The sequence below is a fragment of the Uranotaenia lowii genome, chromosome 3, assembly GCF_029784155.1.
Source record: "Uranotaenia lowii strain MFRU-FL chromosome 3, ASM2978415v1, whole genome shotgun sequence".
Lineage (NCBI taxonomy): Eukaryota > Metazoa > Arthropoda > Insecta > Diptera > Culicidae > Uranotaenia > Uranotaenia lowii.
The window spans coordinates 196,263,493-196,276,737 of NC_073693.1; the positions used below are offsets into that span (position 1 = coordinate 196,263,493).

At 36.5% G+C, this 13,245-nt stretch overlaps 1 protein-coding gene across 1 annotated transcript in view; it reads left to right on the forward strand.

Annotated features, from left to right (window-relative positions):
* Positions 1 to 13,245, forward strand: part of LOC129752985 (uncharacterized) — a 157,896-nt gene that overhangs the window by 65,663 nt on the left and 78,988 nt on the right. The window contains exon 3 of the mRNA XM_055748776.1: positions 8,207 to 8,314. Within this exon, the coding sequence (XP_055604751.1) occupies positions 8,210 to 8,314 (105 nt within the window). The 5' untranslated portion in view covers positions 8,207 to 8,209. The remainder of the gene's footprint in view (positions 1 to 8,206; positions 8,315 to 13,245) is intronic.

A 13,245-nucleotide genomic window follows, 5' to 3' on the forward strand; every position in this document is an offset into this window, starting at 1 on the left:
GTGATTGTTAAGGTATAAAACTAGCATGGCTGAAGTTCTTGAAAAGTTTTATCGATGGAAAAGAAAGCTATGCAAGGTACAATTTTTTAAAGTTGGACGATTTCTTAAGAATTTTGTAAGGTTCATGGGAACAATATCTTTTGCACGCACAAATCAGTCACAAAATGTCTCACAAAACCAATAACGAAAAGTATGAATGAAACGTATGATTCATTTGTGTATTTGATTAAGAATCACGCGAAATTTTTTAGAGTTTTTGATTGAAACAGATATTCTGGATGCTGAACGTTATATATGATTATCATATAGAATCATTCGCTCTGAAATTGCGTTTTGAGGTTCATGCCTGAAATATTATACATCGCAAAGCTTTTGATCTCATCGATAGAATTTCCGATGTGCACCCTTTATATTTCAACAATCACTCTGCAAATTTACATATTTTGCGCCACGCAAACTTTTAAAAGCTCAAATTATGTGAAGTCTCATAGCTATATCTTTAAATTTTGATTTGGACTTCAAAATTTAATGAATTCGAACATACTTGGGTTAAATCTCTTATTGAAATAGAGATGCACATTTTCGCCTGTGCATTTTTTCCACCACATAATGATAATAAAACTTCAAAGAAAAAAAATACTAATAGAGCAACCTCCAGAAGTAAAAGTTTACATATATGGGGACTTTAATCAACGTAATGTTGACTTCATCTCGGATCCTGAAAATGGAAGTATTTTACTCCCAGTCATTGGGGTAAACAATACTTTACATTACATATTTGACAAATTGCAAAGTTTGGCCTAAACTAGGTTAATCAAGTAAAAATAGAAAAAAAAAAGTTGTTAAGATTTTCTTTTGACGAATATACTTGAAAATTTCTGTGTGACAGAATCATTTAATCCATTATGGAAAAGAAAGTTTCATACAGCGATTGATTTTTTTCCTTTTATAAATAGACTAGCAGACCCGGTAAACTTCGTCTTACCATGTTAAACTTGGCGTCTATTTTAATTTTTTTTCTCGCTGTTTGACTTAAAAAAAAGCATCAAATCTTGAGTTGTTAATCGTCTCGCTTTCTTGAACATGAACAACATATCCATCTTTTCCGTTTGCTCGAATTGTCCCGCTTAATTATATCGGAATCAAATCTAGGAATTTCAACTCAATTCTACGGGTCTTTTCATAAATTATTAAAAAAAAATCTCCAATTAATTTTACATGCATCTTATATGTATCCTTTTCATTTACATTTCTTTGATTCGGATGCTTTGAATATTGCCGAATGGTATCAGGTATCAGCTTCCCCTTGCAAATTCCATTTTTTCAGCACTCAACGTTACCATTAACCATTTATTTGGTTAATGTTCAAAGGAATTTAATTTGGTTTTGAAAGGAGAAAATATAGGTTAAAATTTTTTGATACTCAACCGATTTAAAGCATTTTTATTTTCGTTTCTATCCTTAAAGACATACCTGCCAATTTAAACCATTGTTGTCCGATTCAAAATTTTCCTAAACAGTGTTGAAGGAGATTTGCAATTCTATTTAAGATTATGTGATATTTTCAAGATTCAATAACATTTAATTGGAATGCAGGTTTAAACAAATTAAATACATAAAAAGAACTAATCTTTTAAGGCTAATAAAACTTATCAAAAAAAAAAAATTCTTCTGGAATATCAATCACAAAAAAAAATTTCAACAAAAAATCGGAGCTAAAGTCTCTTCTATGTAGCCAAAATATGTTGAACAAAAACACATATTTATGTTAAGTACGTACTTGAATTCTGTGTAAAAAAACAGGGAACCTGTAAACAGTTTTTTGGTGAACGATTTAAAAAAAAGTTGAGTTTATTTAGTCAGATTGTTTATTTGGGCCCAACCATTTATAAATTAAGTATCATGTATACATTTTTTGTAAATGTTAAACGTTTGCACTTTTTTGCATTCGGTCTTTAAATGAACATCAATCCTATATAATCCATTTTAAAGGACAGGCTCTTGTTCAGTTCATGTGTCTGTTCATTTGCAACGGATTTCGTGGTTGTTCTGTAAATTTAAAGGCGCTTGATACAACTTCTGTGAAGCACATTTGTATATGTTCGAAAAATATTTCTAGCGTATTGGATTATAAACCAAATCTTTCCACTTTTCTTTTTTCAAATGTCCGCAAAGAGTCATACCATTATTTCATATGCATCAGTACTAAATTCATATTATTCAGACAACAATTCCTTCTTTAAATAACACGAATTAAAGTTATTTTTTTTTAAATCGTTTAAATGGTTTTGATTTGATCGGCAAAATATCAAGCTGGCTCAAATGTAGGCGTCATTCATTACTATGTGCTGTACAAATGATCTAGGAATCAAGATGAAAAAAACATATCTAGACTTCATATGGCCACCACATGCATTGAAATAATGCTTGGTTGAGAAATGCGCGCCCAAATATTCCCACTAAACAGTATGCTATGCCATAGTTACTAAACTCCTACGACGTTTGTTCGCGACGCCTCGACCATGGAGACGAAAAACAAACCGCCCGGCGCCCAAAAGAAAGAAAATCTCGAAAAAATTGAAGGCCATGACTTTAATTTGATTCAATTTATTACAAATTTAACGATTACGGACAATTGATGCGACTCTTTGTTGTTTTTATTCGATATAAACCGATTCGCATGCCCACAGAATATTCTAAAAATAATATCATTTGAATCTGTTGGGTCATTCCGGAGGAGTAGTACTACAAACACCGTTACAAGAGAATTTTATATAATAGATAAAATAGATCCAATAACTGCGAGTATAAAGAAGTCCTCGAATGCAAACTATGAAAAAATAAAAAATAAACTACTCTGTGTCTATTGGCAACAAATTTTTAAAGATGAATTTCATTTCAGAAGACATTCCACCAAAGAAAAAAACGACGCCATGGAAATACTAAAAATCCTATTTGGTTAAATAAACATCTAAAAAACTTAAAAATCGCAATCAGAAAACACATAAAACGTTAAAGAAATAAAAACCTAGAAAAATATTTCAAAAGAATGCGATCAACTGAACTCTGGTATAAATATGCAATGCAAAAACCGAGCTTGAAATAAAGTCCTGCCCAAAGAACTTCTTTAATTACGTTAGAACAAAACTTAAATCAGACAATTTTCGATCAATAATGCAACTTGATGAACATGTTGAAGATAACTCAGAAGAAATCTGCAATATTTTTGCAATTTTTTCTCAAGAAATCTATACCACTTATTCGGAAGAAAATCGCTACCGTGATTATTTGATTTTTTTTATATAACCAATGTAATATAGGTGTAAATTACCTTCATGAACAGGATATCTTGAAGGGTTTGAAAAATTTATACTCCTCCATGGAACCTGGGCCAGATGGGATTCATCCAGTTTCTTTTATAAACAATCTTGCCAATGAGCCTAATACACTTGTTTCAGCTATTTAATATATCACTAGAAACAGGAATTTTTCCTAAAGTATGGAAAAGCTAATTTCTGATTTCCATTTTGAAATCTGTGCAGAAATCTGACGTACGTAATTATTGCGGATCTCTCGCATTCCCAACCTTTTTGAGGCAATTGTGAAGGATTTTTTTTCCTTAGAAACAACATGGATTTTTCAAAGGTCGCTCAACTTCTACAAATTTACTTGAATTCGTAGATTATTTGCTAAATGAAATGAATAATGAAAATCACGTTGAGGCATTGTAGTATACAAATTGATCGTTTTGAAAAATTAATGCAATTTTCAGCATTTTATAAGTGGAGTGTTTTATTGAGCGCATGGGGCGTGATAGAACATTCCAAGAAAACACATATTTAAGCGTGTTTACTTTGATTTTTTGGATAAAATCATCGTTAAGATTCTTCTCTAGAAATTTATCACAGAATATTTTCCTAATTATTTTTCTTTGCTCTTTCTTGCCCCAAAATTTACTAGGATTTGGAATAAACTAAAGTTCGGTGATATTTTTCTTTTTTCGTTCCGATAATACGGTGGAAGAAATTCCTATAAGCGCACACACATTTTTGAGGTTTATGCTCATCAAAAATTGAATATTGCCAAAAATAATGATACCTTTTGATGAATCTTTCAAAAAAAGTCATTTTAAACTCCTTCGTATCACATATTGGCAAATCATGGATTGATCCTAGCTTCTGATAATCACTTCAGACACATCTGGAAAAGATTTTCCTAAGATTTTAAATAGGATATAGAGCTAGATTATGACTTCGCCAATCAGGAAAACGATTCTGACTGTCTCCTCTGAAGTTTCAGTTCTGATCTGATTGTGATCATCGAAAATAAACTCTTTCTCGTTGCAAAACGCTACTACATAATCCGTATTTATTCTCAAAATTATAGTGATCTTCAAAAAAAAAATCCCGAGCCAGGGCAGAGCTGAAAATTCATAAGGAAAAGTCTTATGGTACGAATTGGATTTTTGTGAAAAGGCAAAACGCATATAATCATAGTTCAAAATAACTGGAACAAAAAATTGCTGGACAGAGTCCTGATCGCAGTTACGGAGGATTTAATGGATGTTAACTTAATCTTTCTGCTAAATTATAACATTATTCATGTCCCCAACACAAAAAAAAATTGAAGGGGTTTTCAAGATAAAAAATCACCTTCCTGTGTGACCGGGTCCTAATCTTGTTCAGAATCTTATTTAAAATGTAAGGAAAATCTCCATCCATAAGCTGCACACAATTGAAAGATACGAAAAAACTCAAAGATTTCAAATTTTTAAGTCGGCTGGAACAAAAAGTCACAAAAATCTTGGATTATCCAATTGGTTCAATGTTAAACCAAATACTTAACACTTTTTTGATAACAGGTACTAAAATAAGTCATTGTTATCAACAGTTTTCGTTTTTTAAATAATTAAATTCGATGTTTTCTCAACAAAACATGAAGTGCGGTTATAGGAGTTTTCACCTCAAAATTGTGTATTTTTCAATTTACTCGGCTAATGAGGATAAAATTGAGTTGTTTTAAGGTAATATAAGTGTAAAATGTGTGTGCGCGTTTAGGAGTTTCTACTACTGTAGTCGTTTTTTCATCTTCTATAGCCTTCGAGATTTTATTTCAACGTTGCAGTTGGCGGACTTTTCAATAACTTATCCCTTACAACTGTGTTCCTTGTTTACTGTTGGGCTCGAACTCACGGATATCGGCTCATAAGGCAACTGACTTGCCAATTCTATATCACAATCCTGCAAACTGACATCGATAGGTATTATCAAGAACCAATCCTTAATTCTATTTAGTTTTAATAATTATACTCAAGAATGCATTTTCAGACCCTGGTTATAAAACAGAAGATGAGGTAAAAATTGTGGGTAAAATTCCAGCTTTTTTGGTCTTGATTTAGGGGGTCTCAAAACACTCAAACTTTTGGTTTTCTGACCCTAAAAAATCACTAAAGGGAGAACCAATGGAAATCGGGAAAATCCATATTTTGAATTTTTATGCCAATGGCTTTAAAAATGCACAAAACGTTGAAATCTTGTATTATCACGAAGAAAAAAAAATGTCAAAAATCGCCTTTACAATTCCAAAAATTACCCGAAGATATCCGAAAATCTAAATTTCAATTTTAATGCCAAATGACTTAGAAATGCATGAAATATGCATGAAATTTGCCAAAAATATCCTGTCCCTGAACTTTGCCGTTTTCCTGAAAAACGGTCGTTTTTCGAAATCCCAGAAAGTTGATTTTTGGCAAATATTTTTTTCGTGATATCACCAGATCTTGACTTTTCATGCTTTTTAGTCCTTTGGCATAAAAGTTCAAATTTCGATTTTCCGAATTTCCGAATTTTGATGTTTTTTTACCCCTAAAAATCGAAATTTTAAGCGCGTTGAGGCACCCCTAAAGTCTGCTTCATTTAATATTGGAACCAATTCTTTTGCTCATTGTGGCGCTCCTAGTGGACGGATTTGGAAACTTTTTTCACCCACGTGTCGGGAAATTCATTACCTTTCACCATGTATTTATGTCATAACACCAAACGATAGCATTTTGTAAACAACCGCCATGGAAGCCGAACGGAGAGATCAAATTGTGCACAGTTTTCTTGAAAATCCATTGTGGTCGGCATCGAAGCTAGCTAAACAGCTTAAAATGCCCAGAAAAACCGTATGGCGTGTTATCAAGCAGTACAAGGAAACATTGACGACGGCTCGGAAGCCGCATTCGAAGCGTCGGAGTGGAACTGTCGACCGGAAACTGCGTGGGAAAGTCATCAAGGCCGTTGTTGTGGACTGTATACTACCATCGATGGAACTTGTTCCCCTCGTGGAACAAGTCTCTCCTAGACAACCCCTGGTGGTTGTCTCATCGATGGAGGCAGGTCGTAAGAGACTGTCTGCCTGGAATGCCTCGCAAGGCTAGGGGGATCTCGATCGCCTTGTTGACCGAGATCGAACTCTTTCGTAAAAGGGGGGGCTCTGATAAGAGCCGTTCTTGGCAGTGGACCTGGGAGCGAGCATTGGACGGAGCACAGACAACACTTTTTACTGGCAATACATTTGTTTATTTTCTCTTAACATTTCACTTTCTTCGCTATTTACTTCAGCACTGTTCTTCTTCCTTCGGGTGGTCTCGGATGAGACCATTCCTTATTGGCTCGTCTCCTTTTGGTTCGGTTTTGGTTGCTCCGCTGGACCGATGTTGACGATTTGATGGTTTGATATAAACTGACACCGAAACACGCGGGAGCGCGCGTTTTTATAACCGCAGCCAGTCGCCTGCTGTTCCCTGATTGGCCGGTTCTTCTCTCTCGCGTCTCTCCTTTCTCAGTCCGCTTGTCGGACTGAACAGCCGTCAAGAGGAATCCCAATCTTTCAGACTGCGATTTGGCCAATAAGTTCCAGGCCGCTCACAGTACGGTGCGACGAATTCGTCTCCGGGAAGGAATAAGGTCATTCCGAGCCAGCAAACAGCCAAATCGGACGCTGAAGCAGAACAATGTGGCCAGAATCCGTGCTCGAAAGCTGTACGACCAAGTGCTGACCAAGTTCGACGGATGTATTCTGATGGACGATGAGACCTACGTGAAGGCGGACTTTGGGCAAATCCCAGGTCAAAAATTTTATTTGGTGACGGCTCGGGGGGATGTACCTGCAAAATTTAAGTTCGTGTTTGCGGATAAATTCGCTCGCAAGTACATGATTTGGCAGGGGATATGCAGTTGTGGACAGAAAACCAAAGTCTTTCTCACTGACAAGACAATGACATCAGAAGTCTACAAAAAAGAGTGCCTACAGAAACGGATTCTGCCGTTTATTCGTGCCCACGACCGTCCAGTAATGTTTTGGTCGGACCTCGCAAGCTGCCATTACAGCAAAACGGTTATGGAATGGTTCGCAACGAACGGGGTCAGCGTAATACCGAAGGACCTCAACCCCCCAAACTGCCCCCAGTTCCGGCCGATAGAGAAATACTGGGCAATCACGAAGCGGAGGCTTAAGGCAAAGGGAAAACTTGTTGGGAACATGACTCAAATGAAGAACTGGTGGAATCAAATCGCCAAAACGGTGGACGAAAAGGGTGTGCGCCGCCTAATGTGCCGTATTACGGGAAGAGTACGAGAATTTCTTCGAAACAGCAATGAATAATTTTTTTAATTTTTTTTTTATGAAAGAGTAAAGAAAATGCTACATTTGTATGAAAACAAATTATGAATTCGTTAATAAATGACTGAACTACACGCAATTGTTTGTGTTCCAATATTAAATGAAGCAGACTTTAAATCAAGTCCGATTGAGCTGAAATTTTGCACAGGTCAGTTTTTCGGGCCAATCTACAAAATATTTTTTATCGGTTGCGAAATTCGACACATATTAACCATATGTATTTACTATATAAATTTGTCTAATATTCAACAATAATAAATTTATGAAAACGATTCAGAGCTATTAGGAAAGGAAAAAAAGAAACAAATTTGAATGGGGATTGCGATATCCGGATGACACGATTCCATCGTGGAGATACCAGTGAATTTTCATTAATATTCGGACGTACTGGTTACCCATTCAGCACCGAGTTTAATTATCTAATTCCCAGTAGAGTGGCGGTATCGCTGCTCATATTCTCCGGCTAAATACTAATTGCATTTTCCCTTCCCCTCACTCTCTGACTGACTTTCTTTCCTTCTTTCTTTCCTTCTACCCTCAGACGATGTCCAACGACGCACTGTGGGTGTCTGACGCCATGTTGGACTCGCTCAGTATGCAACTCCGGGACGCCGAAGCTCGAAGAGCGGAAGCAGAACGCGCACATCAGGTAAGTCAACATCCTGCCCTGCCTCGTCTATCTCGTCTCTTCACTAGCTACTTCTGTTTGCCGAAGGCTATGCCGCGCCGTCCTTCATTCGCCAAACAGCAAAAGCTACATTACATTCATATATATCCTACCTACGCTACCTAGTAGGTGTAATAGTTCGATTGATGGGAGAAGCGCGTCTGCTGCTCTCGGACGTTCATCGTTCTGTGGTTTTCCACTTAACTTTATGAAAACATGGCACCCACGTAAATTTTCTGATTGAAGTGGCTGATGCAATAAATTACGCTGTTTTGTTCGTGATACACAGAATGATAAGATTTACTCAACGTTTTCTGTTGGTTTGGATTCTGTTCAGAAGTAACTTATTTGAAAGTTATCATTCCTAAATAAGAGAAATGAATTTCAGGATACACATTTTAATTCAATATGAAATTTCGGCTGATAGAGTTGTTTAATGTGTTGACGGTACGGCTCGCACCCAAGCTTGGCCTCTGTCAACTTTATTTGTATCCCGTTGAAGTTATTGATTTGTAAATAATAACAAGAAGTCTGTGGGGTGAACTTCACAAACTAACATCTTTTGAGAGCAAGTTCACTGGTGTTGGGAAAAAGTGGTAGGAATTTTGACATTTTGAAAATTTTACCATGCAAAAATGTTTTCAAGATCTTGGGGCGTTGTATTTTTACACAACACTGTTCTATTTCAGCCGTATGTGATAGAAATATTGCTATTTTTGCATCACAGCATGCGAAAATACAACACGTGTTGTAAAAAAGCTAGAAGTTCACAGACCTTGAAAATGTTTTTGCATGGCAAAACTTTCAAAACGTGCCGTAAGTGTCGAAATTTCTACCACTTTTTCCCAACACCAGTGAACTTGCTCTGAGAATCCCAAACAAACTTTCGGGAAGTGACAAGAACACTGTACAAATTGGATGAATTTCATCATCTTAATACAGACGTTGACAGATTAATTGAAAAATTGGTGTTGCGTCGGACCATTTCGGATAAGAAAAAAGAACAACCAAAGAGGATTTTTATTTTGTTTTTTGCCATAATTACAATTTTTCCTGCTTAATGATAAACCAAATTATAAAAGAATGAACAACTGGCATAATAATAGCGGTGGATAAATTTTTTGCCTGATAGTCTACTTTACGGCGTTATCATCATCTCGGTGTGACCAATACTGATGAGATTCATCATACTGGCCACCTAAAACGACTGTTTTACAATTGGCAACCCTAGCTTTGTTTTGATTTCACTTTTGATCACTATGGACACAGAACCATTCTTTTACAAATTTTCGACACAAACGTTGTGATCATTGTCGGAGGGTCATAATTCTCTGCGAGGTGAGTCGATAGATGGATGTTGGGTCTTGGAATCGGAGCTCGAAGGTGGGTCAAAATGCTGGACGTGAAACTTTGGATTCATCGAAACTGGTAGATACCTTCATCGGGCGTTCAACAGATTGCCTTAGGAAAAACATTGTTGTGCGAGATAGTTTGGACTATCCGCTATGCAGTGAGTACTGATCGGACAGTCAGCAAGCAGGGACCTAGATGGCTGGTGTTCGACCGGAACACCAGTATCATTCATCCAGATCGCATAACTTATCGCGAACGGGACTGGATCAGTAGGCGAACACGGTTCGGAACATCGATGAATCAAAGCTGCGTCGCATAGTGGTCCGATTCTCAAAAAAGCTGGCAAAAAGTCTGTTTTCAACAATTTTTGCTCTGAAACCTTTGAAAATTGTTCAATAATCATAATTTCACAAAAAATAATATATTATTTTCATATTTTCTTTTAAATTTCTTTTTTTATTGTAATAATTTGAAAAATTTAATTTATTTTAATATCTCAGTAAGTAAATTCTTGTATTAAAATTTTCCAACAGATTGTTGCAAAATCTATCACATCCTAGAAAGGTTAATTGAATCTAAAATTATCTCAAAATTACAATAAATATGAAATTAAATCAATACAGATTGACCTGACAATGCTCTAGTACCGATCACTTTTTTAATTTTTCATTAATTAACGAGTCAATAGAGAAATTTTATGATAGATGAGAATTGTTCAACAATTTCGCCACTACTGATCAAAATTTTGAAATTAAGGTTTGTAGGCTTTTTTTTTTAAATGATCATTTATTATATCAATGGTTGTTTTAACACAAAACACTTAATTTACATTTTAAACGAGAAATTCAAACTTTTTGCTTCATATTTTCTAATTTGTTTAATTTAACTTTTGATATTTATTTTTAAATTTATTTCATATTTCATATTTTTTAAATAATACCATATACATTTCTAGCAATTTTTAAAGTTTCAATTGGTTCTCATGAATATTGAACAGCAAAGAAGGTTTTATGATTTGAACAATAATCAGAAGAATATTTGAGAAACCGTAATTTAATTATTTTTTGAGATTTGGGAGTTTTCCTAATAGTAAAAATGACACAGATAGTCATACCGATAGTGCTTCAAAATATGAAAAGGATGTTTATGGATTTTTGAGAAAAATCAACCAAGAGATCCAATTAAATATCAATTTAGTTCGTGATCCGGGAGGTTATTGGCTTAGAAGTCAAATTTGATGAAAAAAGTGGTTCAACTCTTTGACGTCGTTCTCCAAAAATGGCAAAAAAAGGCAGCCCAATTTGCCATATTTTGTGGCCCAGAAATGTGGGAATCTATCCAACGTAAAATTAGAGTGGAGTTATGTGGAGTTTTTTTTTAATCTCTAGTTGAAGTTATAAAATTCAAAATATTTATCGTTTTTCGCAATTAAATTCCACATACAAAATTTCAACTTTATTCCAAATCACAAATTTTTATTAAATAAAGTGTAAAATACGCCTAACAAAAATATAAAAATAATTTCAAAGCAATATATGTTCGCGATTTGAATATCTATTCGTTTTTCAATGTAAGCAAATCTTTGCGAATTTTTCAAAAAATATTCAATCTTTTCTTAGCATTTCTTTGAGAACTCCGAAACGGGTAAACTTAAGACTATCAATTCCATGGTTTCATTTAGCTTGAAAATGCCGGAACACGATGAAATATTTGGATAGATAATTATGAGCGCTTCAAAAATCGACTTTCTGCCAGCTTTTCTGGGTTTTGGACCACTGTGCGTCGGAACGATGATCATCTGTCGGGACAGGTGTGTCGAATGGGGTTGGGACGAGGGCCTTTTCGATTGCAAATAGCTTACGGCATGCTGATCCGGGATCCAAAAGCCACAGGGACAACAATAGGCGCAACGATTCTCGACGGTATCTCCGGGTCGAATTTCTGATCGGGAGCAGTACAAAAACAACTGGGTAACAGGGTGGCTTGGATCATCGCTTAAAGGGCGAACACGAAATTATTGCAACACATTCAACAGCGCAAAACTATTTTACCATTGTGTAAAAATCAACCAAATTTTGCACATTTTCTCATTAATGTGTATTGTTTACATGCTGTCAATCTCGAAGTCGTGTTTTTCGATTTAACGAAAATGGAGGTGAACCAACGCAAGTCGAGAAAACAAATTCTTTCCAAACATCTGGAATTTTCTGACCTCTCGCACCGGCAGTTGGGAAAAATATTGAACATTCACCACTCAAACGTCTACAGAGTGTTGAAGCGGTTCCAGGAGCAAATAACGTTGAACCACGGTAAAGGAGCTGGAAGAAAACCGGACCGGAGAACAAAAAGACGGAGGGAAAGGTGAAGCGGATGATTTAAGCAAATCCCAACGTCTCAAGCTGTGATCGGCATGTCGCAGAGCTACGTCCAGAATGCAAAGAAGAGAGCTGGACTACATACATACAAGGTAGAGAACTTCCCGAATCGCGATGAGTGGCAACAATCGAAGGCTAAAACTCGGGCACGGAAGCTCTACGAGAAGATGCTGACTAAATATGGCTGCTGTGTGGTTGACGACGAAACGTATATAAAAGCCGGTTTTAAGCAAATTCCGGGGTTCGAGTTTTTTACCGGCAAGAGCAAGTTCGATGTGGAAGACGAATTTAAGAAGAAGAAAATTTCGAAGTCCGCCTCCAAATATCTCGATGGCAGGCCATCTGCTCTTGCGGACTTAGAAGTGAGCCTTTCGTGACAAAGGGCGCAGTAAAGTGCGTGCTCTACAAATCTGAGTGCCTCGAGAAGCGTTCCTTGCCGTTCTTGCAGCAGCACGACGAAGCTCCGCTATTTTGGTCAGATTTGGCATCATACTACTATTCTAAAAGTGTCCTGGAGTGGTGTGAGGCCAATTCTATCCATTTTGTTCCAACGGACATGAGCCTGTCAAACCGTCCGGAACTGTGCCCGGAGGAGCAGTACTGGGCAATAATATAGCGGGAACTTCGGAAGAGCAAGAAGACATTCAAAGGCGAGAACAACATGTTATGAAAATGGTAAAAAAAAACTGTAAAACTGGTACCGGATGACAGTGTAAAGACTTTGATGGAGGACGTCGAGCGAAAAGGCGTTCAATTTTGCACTCAAGGCTCCATCGACTTATTCTTTTTTTTTCTTTTGAAGTAAATGTCTGTATAAATCTACCCTGAAATTTTGGTTTGATTCTAAACACTATAAGAAAATTTGCATGAAATTTTCGGGGTCGCAATAATTTCGTGTTCGCCTTTTACTAGATCTGGGTTCAATAAGATTTTGTCGAGGGCGGTTTTTCAAGCTCGGTTGGGTTCGGGTTCTCTCGGTTTGGCCTGAGGTCCGTTGGATGTGTCTAGGGTGGGTACACTTAGGGTCACTCGGTTAGGTTTGAGACTACTCGAAGGGATAGCTTAACGCGGATCAGGAGCGTGAACTCCTGGCGAAAACTTCCTCATCCTGGTAACGGCACCAAATGTTGCGTCGGACCATTTCGGATAAGGAAAAAGAACAGTTGTGGTTCCGGGAACAGTAAA